The sequence below is a fragment of the Danio rerio genome, chromosome 8 (genome assembly GCF_052040795.2).
Source record: "Danio rerio strain M-AB ecotype USA chromosome 8, GRCz13ab, whole genome shotgun sequence".
Classification (NCBI taxonomy): Eukaryota; Metazoa; Chordata; class Actinopteri; order Cypriniformes; family Danionidae; genus Danio; species Danio rerio.
Genome location: NC_141028.1, coordinates 4,060,285 through 4,080,000, shown reverse-complemented (window position 1 = coordinate 4,080,000; position 19,716 = coordinate 4,060,285). Strand labels below are relative to the sequence as shown.

The window sequence follows — 19,716 nt, the reverse complement described above, 5'->3', positions numbered from 1 at the left end:
TATACAATAATAATAATGATACATTTTCAGTTATAATAATAATAATAATAATAATTATTATTATTATTATTATTATTATTATTATATCACAGTTAATACAATTATACAATAATAATAATAATAATAATAATAATAATAATAATAATAATGATACATTTTCGGTTTGATAATAATAATAATAATAATCATAATAATGGTTTTAATAATAATTATTATTATTATTTCACCGTTTATACAATTATACAATAATAATAATGATACATTTTCGGTTATAATAATAATAATAGTAATAATAATAATAATTATTATTATTATTTATATTACAGTTTATACAATTAAACAATAAAAATAATTATACAATTTTAGTTATAATAATAATCTTTATTATTATTATAACCAAAAACGAATTATTATTATTATTGTTGTTGTTGTATAAACTGTAATATAATAATAATAATAATAACAAAATATTAGAATAATTATTATTATTGTATATTATATAAACTGATATAATAATAATTATTATTATTATTAATATAATTATCATTATTATTGTTATTATTATTAATAATATTATTATATCACAGTTTATACAATTATACAATAATAATAATGATACATTTTTGGTTATAATAATAATTATTATTATTATTATTATTATAACCAAAACTTATTATTATTTTTATTATTATTATTGTATAAACTGTAATATAATAATAATAATAATAATAGTAATAATAATAACAAAATAATAATAATTATTATTATTGTGTATTATATAAACTGATATAATAATAATAATAATAATAATAATAAGTATTATTATTATTATTATTTTACAGTTTATACAATTATACAATAATAATAATGATACATTTTTTGTTACAATAATAATAATAATAATAATAATAATAATTAGTTTTTGGTTTTAATAAAAAAAATATATAAAATGTGATATAATAATAATAATTGTTAATATTTTTATTATTATTATTATATCACATTTTATACAATTATTATTTATTTTTTATTTTATTGGTTTTTACAATTATACAATAATAATAATAATAATTTGTTTTTAGGTTATAATAATTGTATAAAATCTGATATAATATTAATAATAATAGTAACAACAATAATAATAATCATAATAATAATAATAATCACATTTTATACAATTATTATTAATAAGAATTATTATTATTATTATAACCAAAAACTACCTATTATTATTATAGTTTAATTTTATAAACTGTGCTATAATAATAATAATAATAAGAAGAATAACAACAACAAAAACAATTATCATTAATGTATAGTTGTATAAACTGTAATAGAATAATAACAACAATAACAACAATATCACATTTTATACAATTATTATTACTATTATTATTATATTACAGTTTATACAATTATACAATAATAATAATAATTCGTTTTTGGTTATTATTATTACTACTACTAACACATCACAGCTGTGAAAATAATGTGTGAGAGTGTACAAGTGCTGGACGAAAAATAATCGCAATGAATCGCATCTAAAATAAAAGTTTGTTTTGACATAATATACGTGTGTGTTTATTATGTATATGTAAATGCACACATTCAGGCATATTTTTAAGAAACTGTTAATTGATATTTTGATTTAAAATATGTGTGTATATGATACAAATTATATATCAATTTAAACATCTATGGAACAAAATAGTTTTGTATAGTTTTATTTTATGAATGTGTGCATCACATATATATAACAAATATATATAATATACACTATTCAAATTAAAACTTTGTATTATTTGAAATGTATTTGTGCATTCTGGTATTGTGCTTACAAATGCCTACAAATGTATGCCAATTAAAATAACCATAAAGGAAAACTGCTGTAATTACTACAGCACAGTGAAGAAAATGGAAATAATCACCGTGAAATAAAAGCATTCTTTGGAAATTACCATCATAATCTTAATAATGCTAGAATAGGGCCGGTTTCCCTCTGGATTTTGAGGTGTAATATGAGCTGGACGTGTGTGTGTGTGTGTGTGTGTGTGTGTGAGATTCTCCTGTAAAGTGCATTGGTTTTCCTACACATGATGAGAGGAAAACTGCAGTTTTCAAACGTGTGTGTGTGTGTGTGTGTGTGTCCTTTCACAGCATTCAGACCTGCTGAAACTCCAGGAAAACACACAACAGCCCTTCAAGAGCTCATCAGCGCAAGCGTAGTGTTCATCGCTAATGAAAGACTACAACAACAAACACTTACAGATGTGAAACAAACAGACAAAAACAACATGTGTGTCAGGGAAACACTTAACTCCGTCCAGGTAAAGCCTTGTGGCGTTTGGCACTGATTAGACTTGATGATGAAGTGAGTGTGTGTTTGCGCGTGTGTGTGTGTGTGATTCTTCCAGTATTGAGATGATGATGATGATGATGAGGTGAGAGAAGAGTGTGCATCTAATGGCTCTCGATGACCACAGGCTCATAAACTCCAGCAGAGACCCTGTGGACACAGCAGAGGGGTTGACCAGTCAGTCTGAGGCTGTGATGTGTGTCTGTGTGTGTTTATTATACAAACAATTTTCAGAATACATCACTATTCACTCTTGAAAGGATACTGAGCTCAGATATTAACCCTTGTGTGCTGTTGAGGACGTTTTCGTCCACTCCTGGGTAATTTTTAAGTCTTAATTAGGCCACAACCTTCTCTATGTTTCAGCAATTGGAATGATTTTTGGGGCCGGATCTTATTTTGACATAATTGTAGAGAAAAACTGGCTAATTTTGAGCTTTTCTCCCCTATTTTCATCTTCTGGGTTTAAAATCTATATGGGGACTATGTCACTTTTGCTGATGTAGCATACGACTGCGAGTTCTATGATGATGCGTCGGGTTTTAATTATTATTCATGAGATTGAGTTTCTTATCCTATGAGAAGAGCTGTTTCTGATTTATTCAGTTACGCTTTGAGACAATGTGGTCAGGATGGGTCATGATGACGATAGTGTTGTCAAAAGTACAACCAGTCTGTATTGAAATTTTTAAAGAAATGTGACGACAGCATTTCCCACTTGCTTTTGGAGTGCTGCTGAGTGTTTTACTGAACTTCACTGATTGGCTACTCAACAGATATGACTGGGATTGGCCGTCATGATCACCAGTCCAATGAACTCTAGCGCCATCTCCTGTTAAACAGAAGCCTAAACACCACCTCTATTGGCGAATGGATAGAAACTGTTCAAGAAATAAGTCATATGGAAGAATTGACATTTATTTTAAGACTTAAAAGACTTATTTTTAAAATATTGAAAGAGATGGATTGAATATTGTAATGTAAACAATTGTTGAATGTACAGAATGTTTAACAATGGAAACGCCCCAATGTTGTTGTTTTTGGTTTGTTTGCTTTCTTTATTTTTATTCTTTCCTGTTGAGTTTTGTAAATTCTCGCCTTTGGACGTAAAATGTTTTACAAAAAATAAAGTAAAATAAAAATATTAAATAAAAACTAGAGATCAATCTGTGCAAAATCTAAGCTTAGAATAGATTTAAGAGAGAATAGGGATGCATTTTAAAAATCTGAAGCGACTTCTCACCACAGCTCTATTTTGTATTTGTGCAGTGTGTTTATGAAATGACCTGTTTCCCAGCTGAATGCCGCTCAGTGCTGTCGTTCCATCTCTGCTCACAAACAGCCTCAGGTTACTATCTGTAGATAGAGAGAAAGCGAGAACAGCGATGACACAGTTGTTTAAACTCAATCTAAATCTATTTACTGCCATTTTTTGTGATGAATTAATTTTTTTTTTTATTTGACTTTTATTTATTTTATTTATTATCAGTATACACTAATATTTTTATAATTATATTTTTCTGCAAGAAAAATAACTGAACGTTATACAAGTAAATATATGATATATAGGTACATAATTTGTCTATATTATATATGTGAATTTACACACTCACCAGCCACTTTATTAGGTACACCTTACTGTATTGGGTTGGACCCCCTTGTGGCTTTAGAACTGCCTTAATCCTTCGTGGAATAGATTCAACAAGGTTCTGGAAATATTCCTCAGAGATTTTGCTCCATATTGACATGATAGCATCACACAGTTGCTGCAGATTTGTTGGCTGCACATCCATGATGCCAATCTCCCGTTCCACCACATCCTAAAGGTGCTCTGTTGGATTGAGCTCTGGTGACTGTGGAGGCCATTTGAGTAGAGTGAACTCATTGTCATGTTCAAGAACCCAGTCTAAGATGACTCGCGCTTTATGACATGGTGCATCATCCTGCTGGAAGAAGATGGAGACACTGTGCTCATAAAGGGATGGACATGGTCAGCAGCAATAATCAGGTAGGCTGTGGCGTTGACACAATGCTCAATTGGTACTAATGGACCCAAAGTGTGCCAAGAAAATCTCCCCCACACCATTACACCACCACCAGCCTGAACCGCTGATACAAGGCAGGATGGATCCATGCTTTCATGTTGTTGACGCCAAATACTGACTAGACCATCCGAATGTGTCAGCAGAAATGGAGACTCATCAGAGCAGGCAACGTTTCTCCAATCTTCTATTGTCCAGTTTTGGTGAGCCTGTGTGAATTGTAGCCTCAGTTTCCTGTTCTTAGCTGACAGGAGCGGCAACCGGTGTGGTCTTCTGCTCCTGTAGCCCATCATTATCTGCTGACCAGATTTCTGCAGCGCGGGAATAAATTTTCGAATAAAGCGTGGGAGCGGTCTGTAACTGGTTAAATTTTGGACGGGAGCGGGCCGTCTAGCAATATCGCTCCCGACTAGCGGGATCGGGCGCGGTGGGTAGAAAACGGGGTGGGTCGGGCAGTGGGACAACAAATCCTGAATATAAGCGGGAGTGGTCGGGTTCGGGCTAAAACTCAAAATTTAGTCCCGCGCAGATCTCTTACCAATCTGATGCTCGGTTTGAACTGCAGCAGATCATCTTGACCATGTCTACATGCCTAAATGCATTAAGTTGCTGCCATGTTATTGGCTGATTAGAAATATGCGTTAACGAGCAGTTAGACAGGTGTACCTAATAAAGTGGCCGGTTAGTGTGAATCTTTTTATAGTGTATACTCTTTTTTAGTTCTTTAGAATAGTTTTTTGGCATGTTAAAAAAATATATTATTTTATGCAATATACTTGCACACGTTTAACTGTAAAAACCTTGAACAATGTTATAGACTAAAATTACTTATTATCACAGATAAAGCCATACCTATAGGGCAAGGTTTAAATCCCATTTTTTGTAACTCTGAGCACTAAAGGCAGATTGAGTGTTTACATTACAAATGTAAAACACCCCTGAGCAGTGATTGGCCAGTGTTTACATACTGAGGTTGTGACTGGCTTATCGGTTCCCTCACCTTCATTATTACTGATGTCAGAGAAGTTCTGGCTCTGCACGATCTTCTCCACAATGTCGTCTGCATCGATGCGCGTGTCGTTGACCCACGTCGGCTGATCCTCCACCGAATCCTGCTTCCTCCTGAACAAAGACAAGGAAAAAACCTGTCAAACTCACAAGCTGGGATTCCATCAAAACATGTGAATTAGACTTAAGCACAAATCTGTAATATCTCATAAAACATTAGTGAATAAAGCAGCGTTTCCATCCAATGAGTCAAAGAGAATAAAATCATCACTTCCAGATAAACTGGAGCAAATATCAGACAGGGAAATGTAGTTTAATGCGGTAGAGAAGCCACTGTGGTGTTTTTCTTCTCTAATAAATGAGTTGCGTCTTAGAAACAAAGACGATATAAACGCGGCGAATGCGGCGGCTTCTGGAGGCGTGAGACGCTCTGTGGGAGCAAAGGCAGATGCTCAAGACAGTTCTGGAGGGATTAATAACAGAACAATAGTAATACTGAAGCTCTATGATGACGGACTGACGGCTGAAGCATTTTACACTCAGCAAAACAACATTTCAGATCTGCAACAATGTGAAGCTGCAAACTCAGTTAATGCAAAGTCTCTGAAACACACATTTCTATCATCTGTTCAAACTAAATCAGGGCGTTACTGATGCGCATGCTGGAGTTTATTCACTAAATGTGTGTCCATCTTAGTTCATGCACATTCGGTCGTATTAGATTAAAAACTCATTTTCATAATTTATGCACATCTTGAGATTCCAATTAAGCTTTTTTTTAATGTGATATTCCAAAATGCAGATACGAATAGCTGGATGGAAAGAGCTACTGTCAGGTGTGTGTGTGTGTATGTTTCTAATGATGGCATACCGTGGGGGTCTGCTGGAGGGTAATATAGGCCGCGGGGGTCGAGGAGGGCGATCAGGACGGCTGTCGCTCTCTGATGGGGCATCTGCACTCACACTGCTGCCTGTAGATGTGTTCCTGCGGTGGGTCAAGTCTGACAGACTGGAGGAGCAGGACAGCTCAGTGCTGTATCCTGTACACACACAAAAAAAAAAAAAAAAAAAACATATATATATGTGTGTGTGTGTGTGTGTGTGTGTGTGTGTGTGTGTATATATGTATATATATATATATTAAAGCATTGAAATTCAGCCAATGTTTGTTTTTCCCTTTAAAGAAAGCCATTTAAAGAAGCCATTGAGTTTCTTAGATAATGCTTGAAGAGAAACGTTCACACACATTGATGCGAGTTTGGCTTTTTTTACTGTCAGTAGAGCATGTTAAACAAACATTCACACACAATAGCAGAGCGTCAGATGGAAAAAAAGAGACAGGAAACTGTAGGCGCAACTTCCTGAAGGAGCAACTGTGGATGACATACAAGAAAACATACAGAATTTCCTTTCTTATGAAACACACACACACTTACACTTTTATTTATATATATATATATATATATATATATATATATATATATATATATATATATATATATATATATATATATATATATATTTGTACATAAATAGATAGATGCACTGTTTTCCAAATGGGACAAAAGAAATGCCCCCACAAGGTAAAAAAAAAAAAAAACGTTTTTTTGCAATTTTTGAGGAGAGATTTTGTCCCTACAATGTGATGAATACCAGGACCACACACACAAACAAGCACAAACCCACAATTGCATAAACACAGACAGAAACAACCACACACACACACACACCTGAGAGTTTGCTCTGCTGGCTGGCGTAGCTGGAGTTGCGTGAATGACCCGTGTGAAAGGATTCATCAGGACTCTGACTCTGATCCGCCTCCTCAGGAAGAGCTAGAGCAAAAAACAAGCAGAAATATTGAAAATATAGATGAAAAAACAAACAGATCTAATAACAAGCACGTTAAACATGCAGACTGATTCATAGTCAGTGTTGAGCATCTGCATATTTTCATCTTAAAAATGTTGGCAAACTTCGACATTTCCTATTAATGTCTGATGCAGAAAAGCTTATTCATGCTTTCATGACCTCTCGATTAGATTATTGTAATGTGTTAATAGGCGGTTTCCCTGCTGACCTAAATTACAAACTTCAGCTAGTTCAAAATGCAGCTGCTAGAGTGCTTTCTAGAACAGAGAAATATGATCATATTACTCCAGTTCTTTCATCATTGCATTGGCTCCCTATTAAATATCCTATAAATTTTTACAATTTTATTGACTACCTACAAAGCCCTGAATGGCTTAGCTTCCCGGTATTTGAGGGAGCTCCTGCTGTATTATAGCCCCTCACGTCCACTACTCTCAATTAATTCTGGACAACTGATCAAAATAAACTGTAGGCGGTAGATCTTTCTTATATCTGGCACCTAAACTCTGGAACAGCCTTTCTAGCACAGTTCAGGAAGCAGACACACTCTGTCAGTTTAAAACTAGATTAAAGACACATCTTTTTGCATTAGCATACACATAAAACACAAATGCTTTTTAGATCCAAATCCTCTAAAGGATTGTTAGTCTGCATTATTCAGGGCAACCGGAGCCGGGAATACTTTCCAAAAGACATTATAGTTTGAACGGCATCTGCGCTTATGTAGTCTGTTTTCATTATTCCTGAGATATTCCATAATCCTGGACCAGGCCGTATCCTGAGCAGCTGCTGTGGTGGTTATGGAGGAGTGGAGAGCATGATACTGATTACAATAAGAATCCAATGACAGACGAGTCCTCGCATTGATCCTGAAGGGCCAGCCTGTAAACCAGCCGGGAACCTCTCCTCCTGCAGCTTCTCCACGATGGGCGTCCAGCTTTCTCCAGCCTCCGGCACTTAAGGCTGATTTATACTTCTGCATCAAACGCCGGCGTATGCTACGGCGCTGACGCATAGCCCTTCGCAGTGGCCGTCAGCGTCGCTGACGTGCACCTCTCAAAAAATGTAACTACACGTCACAACGACGCGTAGCGTAAGCTCTGTGATTGGTCGGCTTGGAAGCGCTGACGAGTCTGGGCGGGACCGAGAGCCGCGTGAATGGTGCGAGCCTGATGGAGCGATTGTTTATTAGTGTAGAGTCCCGTGAAGGGGCTCCGGATGGAAAGTTTTGTTTTGTGTTTACCTCATAGTTAAAGTTGTTGCACGTCCGCTGGTTCCTGCCTCAAAATGAGCGAGTTTGAGCCACTTATACATCCCGGAAGTGTTCAGGAAAAGCAAAACAGCAGCGAAGAAACTTAACAAAGAGGAACATTTACACCTCACTGCCAACAAGCATTTCAGAAGTGTTAATGCAGACCAACAGAGACAGCGCGCAGAAGTATAAATGTACAGCTACGCGCGTTGCATGCGCCGTGGGTTACGCCGGTCACTTGACACAGAAGTATAAACCAGGCTTTAGACTGCAGCGTTGCACAGGAAGTTTGGCCACAGGAGAAATGGTCGTGCCTAACTGAGCCTGGTTTCTCTCAAGGTTTTTTTTTTCCTTCACTTTGGTCAATTGTTGAAGTTTGCTCCTCGCTGCTGTTGCCACTGGGTTGCTTGGCTCGGGACTTGTGGATCTGCACATCGATGGATTTGCTCTTCAGTGTTTGGACTCTCAGCAGTGAATATTAAACCACACTGAACTGAACTAAACTGAACTTCAACTCTGAAAACTGACACTGTTTTGATTCACTATAATCTTCTATGTGAAGCTGCTTTGACACAATCTAGATTGTAAAAGCAAATTAAATTAAGAAAAGTTACTTTTGAAAGTAGAGTTACTCTCCAAAAAAGTAACTTGTAAAAAAAGTAACTTGCATTAGTTAGTTATTTTTTATGTTAAGTAATGTGTTACGTTACTTTTGAGTTATTTTTTTCTGACATGGCTGAGGCTTGATCTCCTTCAGAACTTGCAGGTTTTTTTTTCTCCTTTTTTTAAATTGAGGAACTCTGAAAATAGCAACACACTGTATAACCTTTATTTACCTTTTAAAAACACATACAAAAATTAATGTTGGATAATGTTATCTTCTGAGAACTTCCTGACTCGGGAGCTCTACCCGTATGCCGTACATACAGATTAATGAATGTTTAAAGCAGAGGTCACCAAACTTGTTCCTGGAGGGCCGGTGTCCTGCAGATTTTAGCTCCAACCCTAATCAAACCCACCTGAACAAGCTAATCAAGGTCTTACTAGGTATACTTAAAACATCTAGCCAGGTGTGTTGAGGCAAGTTGAAGCTAAACCCTGCAGGGACACCAGCCCTCCAGGACCGAGATTGGTGACCCCTGGTTTAAAGCAATGCGTTTGCTACTTTTGTACTAATTGTCTGATTAAAAAGTAAAATCACTGTTCATTCAGAGAATCCTCATTTCCCTTTCTTCCATGTGTTCAAAACAATGAGAATTTTCCATTAAAGAAATATAAGGTCCTGCTATCTTCATTTCTGTCTGTTCCTGCGTTCTCTTAGTGAGTGCGGGATTTAATGCAACAACGTTCATTTTAATTCAGCGATTTTTTTAAAGCCAATTAATTAAACTAAAAAGTAACTCGCGTTACGTTTTCAAAAAAATTAACTCAAATATTATAACAGAATTTTTAAATATAACACGTTAATTTACTCGTTAATTAGAAAAGTAATACTATTACGTAACTCATGTTACTTGTAATGTGTTACCCATAACACTGTTCATAATAATTTAACTGTAAAAATTAAAAACCCACCCACAAATTACTAAAACTATAAAATGAACACAGAAAATCTAAAGGTAATACGTATAGACTAATTCAAACAAACAACAAATAATGATAGACTATATCTAAAACAAAAAACAATTCTAATAATATAATAAAATATATAAAAAATAATACTTAAATAATAATAATAATAATACTTAAATAATAATAATAATAATAATACTTAAACAATAATAATAATAATAATAAAATAATAATAATAATGATGATAATAATAATAATAATTTAACAACAACGATAATAATTAAATAATAATAATAATTAAATAAATAATGTAATTGGTAACTTTTAAAAAACATTTTAAAAAAAGAAAATAACACATAAAACATGCAAACGATACAGACATTACACAAAAACTAATTACTAAAACTTTTAGAAAATTTAAACCAAAATATGAATAAACAAATAATCAAATAGTACATAGAAAAACCAAATTCATAAAAAAATAATAAAACCACCACCATTATCTCTAAATCAAATATATAAATCACAAACTTAATCATAGTACATTTAGAAAAAATTACTTAAAATACATAAAAAATATAAGAAAAAATAAAAACTAATTTATAAAATGCACAATTAATATTAGGTAACACTTTAAATAAATAATACATTGAGTTTACTCGACACATGCATATTTATAATGACGTATTTGGGGGTATTAAGGAAATTTTACCATTAATATACAGAGACACAAATATGTCTGATTATGAAATGCGTTAGGCGACGCAATGGCGCAGTAGGTAGTGCTGTCGCCTCACAGCAAGAAGGCCGCTGGTTCGAGCCTCGGCTGGGTCAGTTGGCATTTCTATGTGGAGTTTGCATGTTCTCCCCACGTGGGTTTCCTCCGGGTGCTCCGGTTCCCCCCACAAGTCCAAAGACATGCGGTACAGGTGAATTGGGTAGGCTAAATTGTCTGTTGTGTATGTGTGTGAATGACAGTGTATGGGTGTTTCCCAGTGATGGGTTGCAGCTGGACAGGCATCCGCTGGTTAAAACATATGCTGGATAAGTCTGCGGTTCATTCCGCTCTGGTGACATCGGATTTATAAAGCCAAAAAGAAAATGAATAAATGAATGAAATGCATTATCTTTACCGGATCCGAGTATGGATGGTCTCTGTTTAGCCATTCGGGGCAGAACGTCAGCAGTTCCTTCTCCTTTACAGTCCAGCTGCAGGGAAGGGTCTTGTCCAGCCACAGAAATACATTTAGCAGTGCTTGGAGGACTAAATAAACACGGGAAGAGTTCACTTTCAGATAATCATTCATTCAGTCTGCGTGTTGTACTGTCATTCACGAGCCTACAGGGGGCGTCAGAGTCTACATTACAGAATAACACAATCAAAGCAAAATACTCACGTTTTAAAACAGGGATCTCCAGATAACAGCGTCATTCCAATGGTCACCTTTATGACAACAGAGAAAACTATTACTTCGAGTTAACTGATCAATCTGTTTTCCTCACTGCTTTAATAATGCTTGCTTAATCCATTCCTCTCAGCTGACTTTTAATATTTTTGTCGAGTGTCAAGAATATTACATAATCATGTGCTGAGAGAAAGCTGAAAAGTGCACGTAATCACTTTCATATTTACATCGTTTTCTTTTCTGTGCTAATACTGTATTTTTGAGTATTGTCAGATTTATTTTCACACTTGTTAGCTTCATATAAAAATGTTAAAGTTATTTTTTATACCTTTATTTTAAATAATTCCTAATTATTAAATATTTAGTTATTTTTTATCTAACATTACAATCCCATTCATTTGCACATGCTGGTTTGATTTTAGAAAAAAAAATCAGAGGATAGCTACTTTATTTGTATTTATTTAGGTACATTTATCTTGAATTTTGGTTTCCTCTGTTTTTGTCACATTTTTAACTTTTATGTTGTATGTTTATTTGTTTATTTTATAGTCATATTTACTTATTGTATTACTTATTATTAGTTCTCATTTTTATTCATTGAATTAATAATTAATGTCTTGAATTTTTTGTGTACGGTTGCATTCACAAACAATTTAAAATGTTTCTTTACATGATTGTGGTAGTAGTAGTAGTAGTAGTAGCAGTAGACGTTGTTGTACTAGTTGTAGCAAACGCTATAGTAGTATCAGTAGTGGTAGTCATTGTTGTAGTAGTATCAGTATTAGTAAACATTGTAGTAGCAGTAGTCGTGGTTGTGACTGTAGTAGAAGCAGTATTAGTTGTAATATAAGTTACTTTCTGTATTAGTAGTTGATGTAGCACTTGTGATTTATTATTATTATCAGTTATTATTACTGTTGTCCTTTCTTTCTTTTTACTTTCATTTTTACTATCATACATTTATAAGCATTGTTGTTACTCCCTAACTCTGACTGGTTTCTTTCAATATCTTTTATTTATATCTCTGACACTTGCTTCATTTATTGACTGTTATTGTTCCTTATGTATGTACTCTGACCTGTCCACCAAATTACCTTTACATGCATACACACACACACACACACACACACACACACACACACACACGCACACGCACACGCACACGCACACGCACACGCACACGCACATACCAGTACCTGACTATATTCTTGTTGTTTTTGTTTTGTTGCTTTGTATTTGTTATTTGGTGATGTTTTCTTGAATTTGTAATATCTTTGCATATTCTAATAATAAAAAAAAAAATGTTTCTTCACCTGTTCTGATTAATGGTTTATTTTTAGATTTTTTCATTCTCTTCAACTGTTCTGCCACCAGTTTTAACAGTAATAAAACATATATTATAATAAATATAATTATTCATTCATTCATTTTATTTTCGGCTTAGTCTCTTTATTAATCATGGGTCGGCACAGTGGAATGAACCGCCAACTTATCCAGCATATGTTTTGAGCAGTGGATGCCCTTCCAGCTGCAACCCAGCACTGGGAAACACCCATACACACTCTTTCACACACATACACTATGGTCAATTTAGCTCAACCAATTCACCTACAGCGCATGTGTTTGGGGGAAACCGCAGCACCCGGAGGAAACCCACGCCAACACAGGGAGAACATGCAAACTCCACACAGAAATGCCAACTGACCTTCAAGAAGCAACCTTCTTGCTGTGAGGCGACAGTGCTAACCACTGAGCCACCATGCCGCACATTTTTGTTCAAATAATTATTAGGTAATGTCTTGAATTTTGGTGTACAGTTCCATTTACAAATATGTTTCTTTCCTATTTCTGATTATTGGTTTCTTTTTACTTTTAATTCGTTTCAACTGTTCTTGCACTTGTTTTAACAGTAAAAAAAACATAACTTACTCCGATCATGGGATTTCAGACTCGATCGGAATCGGACATTACCTCCCAATCAGGACTAGAATATATATGAAGAGTTCAGATGCAAAACCCTCTAAATCCATCAGACCTCTTTTCTTGTAAATGAGCATTTTCCATCAGGCTTGGTTCAGAAGTTTCATTTTATATGTAATGAAAAGGTTATTAGCTGGCAAATAAAATACCTTTTTTTAATACTTTAAAAAAAACAAGGAAATGTGAGTCAACTTTTGACTGTCTAGAAATTAATAAAAAATTCTCAAAAAAAACATTCTCTTATTATTCTGGCATTTGGCAAAGGTTAATCATTTAGGTAATCCTAACGGACCTAAAATAGTAAGCGTTAATATGATTTACCAGCAGACATTTTTTTTAAATGGTTATGTTCCTTTTTTAGAGTGTATGTAAACCTCTGGTTTCAACTGTGTGTGGTTTACAGGGACAGATATAACAACACGTATAATGGGGACACGTTTAAGTTGTATAATGACATGGCTAGGACTTAGTTGTACTCTATTACGGTGGTTTAGAGGGTCACACCTGTCCCTATAATTCAAAATGCTTAAAATTATACTTAAAGAAGTCTTTTGATACTCAATTTTTGTCACTGGTGTCCTGTAAGGGTTGGGTTTAGGGTAGATGATGTACTGTTTGTATAGTAGAAACATCATTATGTCTAAAAGTCTCCTGTGTATGTACAGATATATGTGATTTACAGGGACATGTATAATGACGTGTAGAACAACAAGTATAACGACACGTATAAGTTGCATAATGACACGACTATGACTTAGTTGTACACTTTAAAGGTGGTTTAAAGGGTCACATTTCGTGTCCCTATAATTCAAAATGCTTAAAAACCATAAGTTTTTGATATTCTAATTTTTTCACAGGTTTTCTGTGAGGGTTGGGTTTAGGAATAGAGTTAGAGAATATACAACTTGTATAGGAAAAACAACATTGCGTCTAAGAGTCCCCTGTGTGTACAGGTATATGTGGTTTACAGGGACATGTATAATGACGTGTAGAACACCAAGTATAACGACACGTATAAGTTGCATAATGACACGACTATGACTTAGTTGTACTCTTTAAAGGTGGTTTAGAGGATCACATTTCGTGTCCCTATAATTCAAAATGCAAAATATACAACTTGTATAGGAAAAACAACATTACGTCTAAGAGTCCCCTGTGTGTGTACAGGTATATGTAGTTTACAGGGACACAAAGTTGCATATTGATATGGGTATGAACTGTACTATATTGAGGTGGTTTACAGGGTCACACCTATTCAAAATGCTTAAAAGTCATACTTAATAAAGTCTTTTGATATTCCATATTTTTCATATTTTGTCACAGGTGTCCTGTGAGGGTTGGATTTAGGTGTATGGCCATATCATAATAGTTTTTACTCTAAAAAATACATTACATCTATGAAGTGTCCCTGCAAACCATGTATACAAGTGTGTGTGACATCTGACCTTAAGTATGGAGTTGTCCTGTCGTGTGTTTTTGGTGTCGTATCCCTCCAGCAGGCAGCAGCGCGCCGTCCAGCCCGATCCCGCAAACTCTGCCATATTCAGATCAGCAAAGCCCAGCTGCAAACACACACACACGCACACACATACACACACACATATTGGCTTTATTTTAGAAGCACTGGATTCCCATCATGCCGCAGTGAATGTGAAGTATGTGCTGATTACGGTTTGGCAGCGGTAAAGAGCATATGCTTCACGTCAGACCATTTCCCAAGCCAACAGTCCCCAGAGTGTTCGCCTTTCACAACTAATGCAATTAGAAGACTGAACTGAGCCACGGAGGAAAACCCAAGAATACACCAACAAGGACTTTTGGCACGAATGTCACCATAATCACCAAAAATGCCTTGAGAAAAATCAAGAAAAGGAGGTTTTAAAAATGTCCCTCTGTGTTAATCTGTTCAAGTCAAGTTAAATTGAGCTTTATTATCAATTCGCTACATGTGTGGATTTAACAACACGCGACGCAATGTCACTGAGACATGATAAAAAGTATATTTTCCATGTTTAAGGAGTTTTTTTACTAACCATCTGCAACTGTGATGCACAAAATATCTATTATACTGTAGAATGCTTTCAACAAAACAACAGCATATACTACTATGACAATGATCGCCTCAGGTACTGATTATGGGCTTTATTCAGTGTTAAATGCTTACATAAATACATTTTACGTTACATTTATTGCCAAACTATTGAAAGCAGCAGGAGATAGTCTACTCAGATTTGGAAATAAAATACGACAGTTTGAAAATGAACTATTAATTATTATTATTATTATTATTATTATGACTATTAATAGGGGCGAAGCAGTGGCGCAATAGGTAGTGCTGTCGCCTTACAGCAAGAAGGTCGCTGGGTCGAACCTCGGTTCAGTTGGCGTTTTTGTGTGGAGTTTGCATGTTCTCCCTGCGCTCTCGTGGGTTTCCTCCGGGTGTTCCGATTCCCCCCACAGTCCAAAGACATGCGGTACAGGTGAATTGGGTAGGCTAAATTGTCTGTAGTGTATGAGTGTGTTTGTGTGAGGGTAGAAGATTCCCTAGATATGGGTAGCGGCTGAAAGGGCATCATTCGGTTCATTCTGCTGTGGCGACCCCGGATTAATAAAGGGACTAAGCCGACAAGAAAATGAATGAATGACTATTAATAATGTTAAAGAGGTTTAATATGTATTATTTAGATTACAAGCCTTTACCATTTCATTCTGAGTGCAGTGGCTGCAGTTTAAATGTTTCTGCCATGTCACGTCACATTGAGTTTGGTGCAGACAAACAAATTGGAACAAAATGGTGTCTCGCAGGACAACGGTGCTACATAAACATTACCATAAATATGAACACAACACTGGATGCAAGAACTTTTTAACCTATACATAACTTCCATCTACTGAATTCCTTGACAAAGGGTTTTTAACAGTTTCTGGGATTCTGATTGATTGGTTAAGTTATTGGATATTTGACAAATCATTTAATTAAAAATAAGTATTTGGCTAAATGAAACATAGATCCAAAATAATAAATATATAATAAAAATAATAAATAATTAATGATTATAAAAACAAACGCATAAAACAAATGCAAACAAATGACACTATAATGGTAACATTGATTATAAGTTTGTGAAAATGTTTATTCCATCAAAAACGAAGTAATTTAGTGACATTATTTCAAAATAAACAGTAAATTTGAGTGAATATATTATAAAATGTCATTTATTCCTGTGATCCAGAGCTCAATTTTTGTAGTGATATGACTTTTATTTTTGTTGTAACATCATAAATATTGTTACTATCCTTTTGTTATAAATGTAATGCACTCTAACTTCTCTATAATAATATTTATTTTATTTCATTCATTCACGCCCCATTCACACGGGGCTTCAGCGTCAACGATTGACGAAGGGCGTGTCTGAAGTTGGGGCTGACGCGATCGTCATAGCAGCGTCAGCCAATGAAATTAGTAAGCAATTGGCTACTGTCTGAGCTGGTGTAGTTGCATACAGCGATTGGATTGGCTGACGCTTCCATCTGCGCTTGAAAAGTTGAGCAAGTCGCAACTTCTGCAGCGAGCAACGCCTCTGAAGCAGCTCCGACGGATCCACAATGCAGTTCGGTAACGCCTGACGTCACCCATTCAAAGTGAATCGGAAGCATTGACGCTGATTTTCCTTTGACTTAGCTCCTTTATTTATCAGGGGTTGCCACAGTGGAATGAACCGCCAACTTATCTAGCATATGTTTTACGCAGTGGTTGCCCTTCCAGACGCAACCCAGTATGCCACAGCCATATCACCCTGCAGCCAAAGAGCGGTTACTCACTGAAGCTAAGCAGGGCTGAGCCTGGTCAGTGGATGCTCAAAGTGGATGCTGCACACTGGTGGTGGTGTGGAGAGTGATTCGTGATTGTGAAGTGCTTTGGGTGTATGATCACACATGATAAATGCACATTAGATTACATTACAGTACTGGGAAACAACCATACACACTCGCATTCACTCACAGACACACACTTATAAACTATGGCCAATCTAGTTCATTCAGTTTACCTATATTGCATATGTTTGGATTGTGGGGGAAACCGGAGCACCCGGAGGAAACCCACACCATCACGGGGAGAACATGCAAACTCCACACAGAAATGCCAACTGGCCCAGCCAGGACTCGAACCAGCGAGCTTCTAGCTGTGAGGCGACAGTGCTAACCACCGAGTCACCGCTCTGCCCTTATTTATTTTAATAATATTCTTTATTTATTTCATTCTGTTGTGTAAGAGCTGAAAGTCTCACTTTTCAAAACACTTGTTTTGCTGTCAAACAAATACTCATCATGTTGTTTTTCAGTTACACATCACTCTTGCTCAGTAAATGTTTAGTAATGGCTGCTGGTTAAACATCCTGTTGACTTATTGTCATGTCTGACTGCTTCATTTTCCTGAACACCTAAAGCTACAAAAGTGTTTATTTAAAGAGCTCTTCACTCTGGAGTATTTTTAGAGGAGGGAAATCCAAACTTAGACCCGCTGCAGGGAAAACACGAGGAAAAGTCCATTAAATCCTGAAGCATGAAACATTCCTCAGCTTTGTATACTATATAGGGCACTTGAATAAATGACAACAAGACACAAGTGATATAATTAGTTATATTATTTGTTGTTTTACATTTCTTTGATGCTGCTGTTGTCTAACAAATTTAGAAAACTATATTTGTTCTATTACTACAATTAGAATAATATCCCATGTATTAAGTCGCACCTGATATTATTGATCGCGACTGAAATCAGATTAATCCAAAGCAACAATAAATAGCCCACTTCACATTATCCCCCTTTATCTTAGTTGTTGGGAAAAATCCCCCCATCCACCCTATTTCCCCTTTTTCCTTCTTATACCAGGGGGAGACTTTCTGATCTCAGACCCCCCTCCCCCCCTCAATCATCTCTGAGCTCAGGGTTCTGTTCTGGGACAGGGACATTAAACCTGCTATTAATATTAAGCAATATCTAAGTGTGAACTTTTGTACTACGATCGCCTAACAGCAAGAAGGTTGCTGGTTCGAGCCTCGGCTGGGTCAGTCAGCGATTCTGTGTAGAGTTTGCATGTTCTCCATGGTTGGTGTGAGTTTCCTCTGGGTGCTCCGGTTTCCCCCACAGCCCAAAGACATGCACTATAGGTGAATTGGGTAGGCTAAAATTGTCAGTAGTGTATGTGTGAATGTGTATGGATGTTTCCCAGTGATGGGTTGCAGCTGGAAGGGCATCCGCTGCGTAAAACATACTGTTGAAGTCAGAATTATTAGAACCCCTGAATGATTAGCCCCCCTGTTTATTTTTTCTATTTAATGGAGAGAAGATGTTTTCAGCACATTTCTAATCATAATTGTTTACTAACTCATTTCTAATAACTGATTTATTTTATGTTTGCCATGATGACAGTAAATAATATTTGACTAGATATTCTTCAAGACAATTCTATACAGCTTAAAGTGACATTTAAAGGCTTAACTAGGTTAATTAGGTCAACTAGGTTTGGTTAATTAGGCAAGTTATTGTATAATGATGGTTTGTTCTTTAGATTGTTGGAAAAATATAGCTTAAAGGGGCTAATAATTTTAACCTTAAAATGGCTTTTAAAAATTTAAAAACTGCTTTTATTTTAGCAGAAATAAAAACAAATAAGACTTTCTCCAGAAGAAAAAATATTATCAGACATACTGTGAAATTTCCTTCTGTTAAACACGATTTGGGAAATATTAAAAAAAAAAATAAAAAATTCAAAGGAGGGCGAATAATTCTGGCCTTAACTGTATGCTGGATAAGTTGACGGTTCATTCTGCTGTGGCGACCCCAGATTAATAAAAGAGCTAAGCCGAAAAGAAAATGAATGAATGAATGTATGATTGTTATAAAAATTGATTAAATTCAGAATTCTAACAAATAATTCAGTGTAACATTCTATTAAATTATTCCATTCAGAATTTAAATAATTTTATGTAACATTATAATGAAAGATTTCATTTCTCATACTAACAAATTACTCAGTGTAACATTCTAATAAAATATTCCATTCAGAATTCTAATACATTATTCTATGTAACATTATAATAATTTATTTCATTTGGTATTCTAATCATTTTTTTTATTTAGCATTCTAATAAATAATTCTGTAACACTATAATATTTGATTCCATTTAGAATTCTAAAACATTTTTCTTTGTAACATTTTAATTAAA

At 35.1% G+C, this 19,716-nt stretch overlaps 1 protein-coding gene across 1 annotated transcript in view; it reads right to left on the bottom strand.

Annotated features, from left to right (window-relative positions):
- eeig1a (estrogen-induced osteoclastogenesis regulator 1a) overlaps positions 1 to 19,716 on the bottom strand; it is a 97,024-nt gene that overhangs the window by 1,348 nt on the left and 75,960 nt on the right. The window contains exons 5-12 of the mRNA XM_087264158.1: positions 14,931 to 15,047; positions 11,497 to 11,543; positions 11,233 to 11,363; positions 7,137 to 7,238; positions 6,278 to 6,446; positions 5,399 to 5,520; positions 3,643 to 3,712; positions 1 to 2,506 (exon numbers count right to left, since the gene is read on the bottom strand). The exon at positions 1 to 2,506 is cut by the window's left edge and continues 1,348 nt beyond it. Of these exons, the coding sequence (XP_087120284.1) occupies positions 2,461 to 2,506; positions 3,643 to 3,712; positions 5,399 to 5,520; positions 6,278 to 6,446; positions 7,137 to 7,238; positions 11,233 to 11,363; positions 11,497 to 11,543; positions 14,931 to 15,047 (804 nt within the window). The 3' untranslated portion in view covers positions 1 to 2,460. The remainder of the gene's footprint in view (positions 2,507 to 3,642; positions 3,713 to 5,398; positions 5,521 to 6,277; positions 6,447 to 7,136; positions 7,239 to 11,232; positions 11,364 to 11,496; positions 11,544 to 14,930; positions 15,048 to 19,716) is intronic.